This window comes from Poecilia formosa, unplaced genomic scaffold, assembly GCF_000485575.1.
Source record: "Poecilia formosa unplaced genomic scaffold, Poecilia_formosa-5.1.2 Scaffold65, whole genome shotgun sequence".
Taxonomy (NCBI): domain Eukaryota; kingdom Metazoa; phylum Chordata; class Actinopteri; order Cyprinodontiformes; family Poeciliidae; genus Poecilia; species Poecilia formosa.
In genome coordinates, this window is record NW_006800004.1 from 79,689 (window position 1) to 87,250 (window position 7,562).

Below are 7,562 nucleotides of genomic sequence, written 5' to 3' on the forward strand. Positions count from 1 at the left end.
GTCTCAGCTGTGTTGGACCCAACCACCTCCAATTCACAGGGGGATCTCGCTTAACAAATCTCCACCTATTTAAATAAACTACACTTTATTAAATATAAACATTTAAATTTACTTTTTATAACTATTTTATATTTCATCTTACACCAAATGAAACACCACAAAAAACCCATAAACAATTCTCTCCCCACACTTTTCAATGGCCTCTCCTGGAACCTATAAATGGTGTCTGGACCCCCGGGGTTGTATTTGTCCAAACACCCTGGAGAGGACACAGAAAAGACGGGTGAGTCACTTAATATCAGCACTCCACACCTAACAGATTATGCACAAACATTTGCTCAGTTTTACCCACCAGTAGCTCATTGCTCTGAGTAACAATTATCCTCCCTCCACAGGCAACCACCTCACTTTCCAACGAGGAGCAGCTGTGCAGAGCCCAGAACAAAAGGCTACATGCTAATTACTAAAATATTCAATAAATACAATTAAAACTTCTCGTGTGCAAATTGTTATGTGCAAATCTCTGCTTAAAGTGCAGTGCTAAATAAAGTGCTTGTTAATAAAGTGCAAAAAGTGCTTTTAAAGTGCTATACAGTGACTTAAGTAAAAATAGACCCAGTAATGAAGCTCTCTTCATTATAGCCATGGATAGCAAAGGGGAAAAGAGGAAAATAGCCGAGGAGAAATTCTACAATTCTTGGACCGAATTTTTTGCATTCATTACCAATGCGGAAAGATTACCTGAACGTTTGATCTGTAGCAAGAAGTTATCAAATAACAAAAAGAGTACTGTACTTTCTGAACTATAGCGCAACACCTTACTATAAGCCGCCCCTACAATTGTTTTTGGAATTTAAAAACAACAAAAAAAAAAAAACTGGAAATGTACATGTATATATAAGCCGCACCAGGCTATAAGCCGCATGGTTCAAAGCGTGGGGGAAAAGTAGCGGCTTATAGTCTGAAAAATATGGTCATGTGGAAAGACATTTCCAGGGAAAACATGGTACATTAACTGCCGTGTCAAGATTAAAGTTACATCTTACATGCCCGATGTTGAGAAGCTGTCCAGTGATGTCTGTAAACAGAAGTCGCATTAAATACGTAGGACACAATCCTACCATAGGCACATTTAGTAACAAAGTGGTTGTTTTTATAAATTGATTAGTGATCTTTGTCAGTGTATATGTAGAATGACACTTAGCAATATTATTGTGTTTAACATCCTCAGGTCCAAGGATGGCTGCGTTGGTAGCATGTCGAAAGAGAAGAGGATGCTGCTATGTTTTACCCTTGCACTGACGTGCTTGGCATTTGCACAGAGTTTTTTTTCGAGTTCCAAAAGGGAAAAAAATTACCCTTTCCATGTCGATCTTCATGATAAAAGTGACATCAAAAATCTGATTTCTTTATTGCATTTATTTAATTTTATCAATGCAACGAAACATAATACATTAATATTGTAACGGAAGGTAAACTTAAAGCACCATTGTACAACAGAGTAGTCACGTGGTGCATCATTCCTTCCAGGACACACTGCAGGAAATATAAACATTTAATCATGAATGCTAATTATTTATATACTTAGTCATTTTGATAATAGGCTAATATAAACACTTGAAGCCTGTTTTGCCTTCAGTATAAGCCTTTTATAAGGCTTTTAATTTTTTTGCCGTTCCAGACAGATTAGTTTTTTTGCTCCAATATGGCTCTTTCAACATTTTGGGTTGCCGGCCATTGTGTTAGTCAATACTTTGACTATTAAAAAAAAGTAATGACTTTTATCTATTCTGATTTGATTTTTTAGTTTCATTGGCTAAAGTTGTTTTCTGCTTTTAAGTGTTTTAGCCTTTCTTTGAGTCAGCTTAAGAATGAACATTGCAATTTTATTATTTTTACTTTTGACATCAAATATTTTGAAAATGGCTCCAGTTAACAAGCTTTTCCTATCAGTTTTTGTTCTTATTTGTTACAAACTTGTGTTGCAGGGGTAAAACACATAATGGTGTTTTTTTTCAATTGTGTTCTGCAACTCTAATATGTTGGTGTTGACTGTAACAATGTAATAACTGTTGCCAGTTCATAGCTTCCTATAATTTTCCTCCATTCTCTGTTGCCTTGTGGAATATATATTGTTTAATGTCCCAGTTTATTTTCTAACCAGGTTAGCAGTTTGGCAGCATGAAGCTTTTCCTCCCGTTCACCATGCTGGAGGCTAACTCAGCCTGGCAGTTAGTATGAGACCATTGATTTAAACAGCTCAGCTGTAACTCGACACTCTCATTTTCTCGGTTGCAATTGATTGTTTTCACCAGTGCTGAATGCTATGCAGTATATAAAACTGAATAATTGTGCACTGGAGACTATTATTCCTGTTTTCCTTGATGGATTAAAGATCTGGGAAGGTGGGGGAAGCATTTCAAAACCTAATGAAATTGTTTATTGAAATCCTGTGTTAGAGCAGCTGAACTGGCATGCAGTGATCCAGTGCTTCTAATGCAGGGAGGAAAAGGTCATGCTTTCTGTGTACATGTCCAGAATCTGCTGTTTGATGCTCCATTTGTTTTTATTGAGATTTGTTGACATTAAATAAATGATCTAATTAATGAAAGGGTTTAATAATTTCATTAGTTTTTTTTGTCATATTATTAATACAATGGATATTGACAAGTACATGACATAAAAGAAAAGCCTGACTAACATGGTCAACAAGGCTCAAAACTGTTTTTTTTTATTTTTTTATTTTTTTGTTAGTGTCTTTTTTGTGCTCTGATCTCTGCAAACATTCCCTCCTGTTCAGGATATCAACACACCGTTCATAAAGACGGATAACGTCCAGGGGTTTGCAGATGGAGACAACACAGACTTTGAGACGGTGTTTGTCCTCACAGATTTCAGCTCCCCTGACTACACCTACCTCTACAAACACGAGAACCGCATCGTTGGGCCTCCTGTTGTGCTGCACTGCGCTGCTAAGGAAGAGGTGAGTATTTTATCAACACCAGGTTTTATTTTATGCTGGATTTGGAAAATAAGCTGGGAGAATTTGTACTTGATTAGTTTAGGGATCCTACAGAGTCTGGAAAACTGGATTTTTTTCAACATTTTCCAGGGCTGAATAAGTTTTGAAAAAAGCAAAAAAATTTTTGCATTTCTATACTTTAAATCCTGCTATCTTTGTTTCTTCCTCCTTTTTGTGCTTACTTTTTAAAATTTCTCATTTTTTGTCTTGCATTTCTTTGTATTCGTCCTCCTTTCCTTTACCCGATTCTTCATTTTTTACCTTCAGTCTTTTGTTTTTGTCCCTGATGTCCTTTCCTTCCTTCCTTCTTTTTCCTTTCTTTCCTTGTCCTTCCCCTTATCTGTCATCTTATCCTCTCGTTTTCTTCATCCTTTCATGTATCTGATCTTTCCTTTCTTTTCCCTTTCATCTTTTTTTCATTGATTCATTTCTTTCCTTTCTTTCCTTATCCATCCTTTCTCTATCACAAAGTGTCTGTTTTTCCAGGTTTCATAATTAAAGACTGACCGCTATTGAAATATCCACCATAAACTTATAGCAGCATTTACTCTTCAGTAGTCAGAGCTTCAGAAAGTTGAGTGTGAAGCTTTTCTTTTTATTGTTTTTTCCTGATAAAGACTTTAGGGTCATCATATAACCATTTAATGTCAGAACTGTTAACTCCTGCAGGAATGATTCATGTTCAATGTCTGACTTTTAGTCCTTTCTCCGCAGCCGCTCCATTTTTCATGCCGTCCTCTTTACTGCACTGCCATGCTGAACCTGTCGCTGTGTTTAACTGGCTTCAGGAACAAGGAGGAAATGGTGAGAATAATTATGTGCATCAAAAAAGGTTTAGTTGCAGTTTATCATGTGTAGAAACCATAAACTTTGTCTGCTTCTGCCATCAAATCTCTGGCCACAGTAGGTAGAGGTGCACCGATTGCAGCTTTCTGGCAGATCACCAGTCTTTAAAAAAAATCTGACCTGCTGTTATTATTTTATTTTATTTTATTTTGTCTGAAAAGTTACTAAGCGACAAAGTTGTTAAGTTCGCAACAATGGGGTGACTAGTGTGGGCCACCAGGCCACACGCAGACAGAAAGCAGGGAGAGGGAGGTAGAATGGACAGTGGCTGATTTTTAAGGCCTTTGTGGAGGCAGATAAGATCAGCTTCTCATGTCTAAGCCAATCACCGATCTCCCAAAATTGGGGCTGACTGGTCGGCCAGTTTATCGTTGCTCCCCGAAGTTCTAGTTCTGTGTATGTAGAGTATTAATCAGTTTGAATATTTCATTTCCTGATATTAATGTTCAAGGTTGCCTTGCAGAAAAGCTTGGTGAATTTGGTCCATCACATGGGTGGAACAATCCGGAAAGACTTCAGTGCCAAGGTCACTCATCTTGTTGCTTACTCCACTCATGGAGAGAAATACAGGGTCTGTACATTCCTATATATTTTATATCATCATGTTTGTGTCCGGCATGTATATGTGTGTATAATAATGTGTGTTCAGTTTGTTGTGGAAGACACAAAGTAGACATTTTTTTTGTGAATCCCATCAGGAATCGGACATTTCTGGGTTTAGTTTGCTGTAGTTAAAAATGTTTATGGAAATATGAAATGCTACTTGGAACTCGCCACCAAGATGGAAGAATGTGGAAAATGTTTAGCACTCTGTCCTTTACACATCCATATCTGAGAAAACAACCCCAAGAATTCTGAACTACAGATTTAGAATATTTATTGTTCTTTCTGTTCAGACTTGACAAATAGGAACTTTTTTTTAAAAATTACCCACAGCAGTGTAGTTGAGGCCTTAGCTTCCTCAAAAATATTTCAAGACTTGCCAGGACTTTAGAGTAATGGTCTTTAGGTCTGTTTTTTCCTTCAGTATATTTGACACTTTCTTGACATCACCAGACTTTTATTTTGATGGGTACTTCTTCTTTATACGGTGCTGTTATTAGACATCAGTCATTACATAGTTATCAGTGCATCATATATAGTACTTAAGGTAGTTAGTGAAGTCCTCTGAAGACAAATGAACCATAATTTATCTCCAGAAATTGTTTTTATTCTTCTTTTTGTTTTCCACCTGGAGGAGAAAGTTGTTATGTTTATGCTGAATGAAACAGAACCAGAAGCTGTAATAATGAGCTACACCAGTAGCTTATGGGTTTTTTCTTCTCTTTCTGTCTCAGCTGGCGGTTTGTATGGGAACTCCCATTCTTTCTCCATCTTGGATACAGAAGGCATGGGAAAAAAGAGACCATGTGTGAGTAAAACATCATGCTTTATTACCACTAGCCTGGTAAAAACCAGCAACTTATCCTACACTATCTGCTTTGTCTGGGCTCTTGACTGTTGAGAAACAATTGCTTCCTGGAACCGAGGACTGCATGGAACTTTTACATTTTACCCACTTACTAATGTTTGCTGGCGATATATGTAATGTGTCAGTTTGATGTTATGAAGCTTACTGGAAATGTCCTGCTCTGTAAACATCCATCCTCCACTGTGAAGAGGGAAGTGCTGATCTGAGCAAGGTGGTTGTTAATGTTAGTTCAGTATTTGGATGAGTGACAATCATGGACTGAACATCTTTGTTCTCTTTCTCTGCTGCCATTGCTGAAATTACAGGCAGACTTCAATTCTAAAACAGGACAGAAAATCAACATAATCATTCACAACTTCTCCTTCTGTTTGCTGATTGGTCTGGTCAAAAATCTACAGGAGACAATCAAAGTAAAGAGGAGAAAGCCTAGAATGTGCTGGAAGCGAGAATTTTTTTTCAAGCGGAGTTGCACAGGAAGGCAATGGCCAGGCTCTAAATAAACCTAAAAATCCTGAAAGCAGATGAAAAGACTACTGTATGAATATAACCACACCAGAGTAAACCGGTTTCTTTTGAGCTTAACACCACAATATAAAGTAGATATGCACCATTATGAACATTTGGGCCAAAAGAGGACATTAATAATGATGTAATGGCCACTAATTGATTTTTACTGATATTATATTTCCCTACTCTTTTGACACTTTGCAAAAAAAACAACCACACGATGCTGATTTCCCCAATTCTTCTCCGCTTCAGTTAAACACCCCACAATCCTTTTGTTTGTATCACTGTCACATAACCAAACAAATACCATGTGACTAACTCCCCCATCCAGAAACAATCAACAAAATGGTAATATATATAATTTTAATATTGAGTTTTATTTATCAGATGAACATCATTGTCGTAAAAAATTACTAATATCTGCCAGTACTGTCGTTAGTGCCCATATATTGCTTGCTAATATAAAACATCAGCATAGGATTGAAATAAACACAAAATAAAGATTTTGTGCAAACCCGCTTGTTTACACATGATCTGCGTATTGGCACATATGGAAGGTTCTGGATTGATGCAACATAGCATGTAAAACATGAAGTCTTTACTTTGCTGCCCCACAATTTCTTCAAATGCTGAAATGTGTTTCACAGACATTCCTGAGCAACCTTGTTTCTCTAATTCTTTTTCATTAAGCCATTTTCATGCCAATGATGAGGAGTTCCGAACAGAGTTCAAAGTCCCTCCCTTCCAGAACTGCATCCTCAGTTTTTTGGGGTTTTCTGAGGAAGAGAAGGTCAACATGGAGGAGAGGACTTTTAAACATGGTTAGTGATTTAATTCATATGGAGCTATTTTTTTCTCCTGTAAATTTTACTTTCTTACATTTAGCAAAGTTGTACTTGAAATGTATTTATTTTATTTATTTATTTATTTTAATGGGTTACTCAAACAATATAGTATGTCACCGAAGATATTATTGTTTAAGTATTTTCTCAGATGAAGTACTGTGTGCTACTGGATAAAGTAAAAATCATCTCAGAACCATCTTCTGTTTTGGAAAATGTCTTAGGGAACGTTTTTTTTTTTTGCCACATGGTATCACAACATTATGGTTTACTCAGGAACTACAGAGTTGTGTTTCTGACAGTGAAGTCAGCTACACCTCGGCATGACCAGTTCTCCACAATTCACACGATATCTTCACCACAAAGTCTAAAGTATGATATTTTAGAAGCTGACTTTCATAATAACTAGAGCCAAGCAAATGGCAAAATAAGCTGTAAACATGTGAATGATGCAAACTACAAAACACAAAAAATAAAGAACAAATGCACCAGAAAAATGCTGCAAACACAGAAGAAAGAAGCAAAAAGGAAAATGACACAAAATGCTGCTGACTTGCTCCAGAAAACTGAAGTTCTCCAGATTACTAGGGGCAGTCAATATAAAAATTTCTCGATTTATTTTTACCCAGTAAAAATAGGGTTTTGCCCACTCATGGGCAAAACCCATGAGTGAAACGATCGCTGGGACTGACTAGTATATATTCCATTGAGGGAATGTAACTTTAACATATTAATTTCTCATATGTTAACATAAAGGCTCGTTTTGAAGTAGGCTATAAACTGCTACTTGCAGGCATTGTTTCGAAGAACTCGACCTGGAGTGCGGGGTTCATAACGGACACGTGTGTTCATCTGCTCTACCGCTAGCAAACAA

The 7,562-nt window shown here is 36.9% G+C and overlaps 1 protein-coding gene across 9 annotated transcripts in view; it reads left to right on the forward strand.

The window, feature by feature from the left end:
• The window catches only part of ect2 (epithelial cell transforming 2), a 56,339-nt gene that overhangs the window by 16,922 nt on the left and 31,855 nt on the right, over positions 1–7,562 (forward strand). For all 9 annotated transcript variants that reach the window (XM_016672764.1, XM_016672771.1, XM_016672763.1 and 6 more), the window contains 5 exons: positions 2,801–2,983; positions 3,737–3,826; positions 4,332–4,439; positions 5,206–5,279; positions 6,537–6,667. In XM_016672764.1, coding sequence (XP_016528250.1) covers positions 2,801–2,983; positions 3,737–3,826; positions 4,332–4,439; positions 5,206–5,279; positions 6,537–6,667 — 586 coding nt within the window. The remainder of the gene's footprint in view (positions 1–2,800; positions 2,984–3,736; positions 3,827–4,331; positions 4,440–5,205; positions 5,280–6,536; positions 6,668–7,562) is intronic.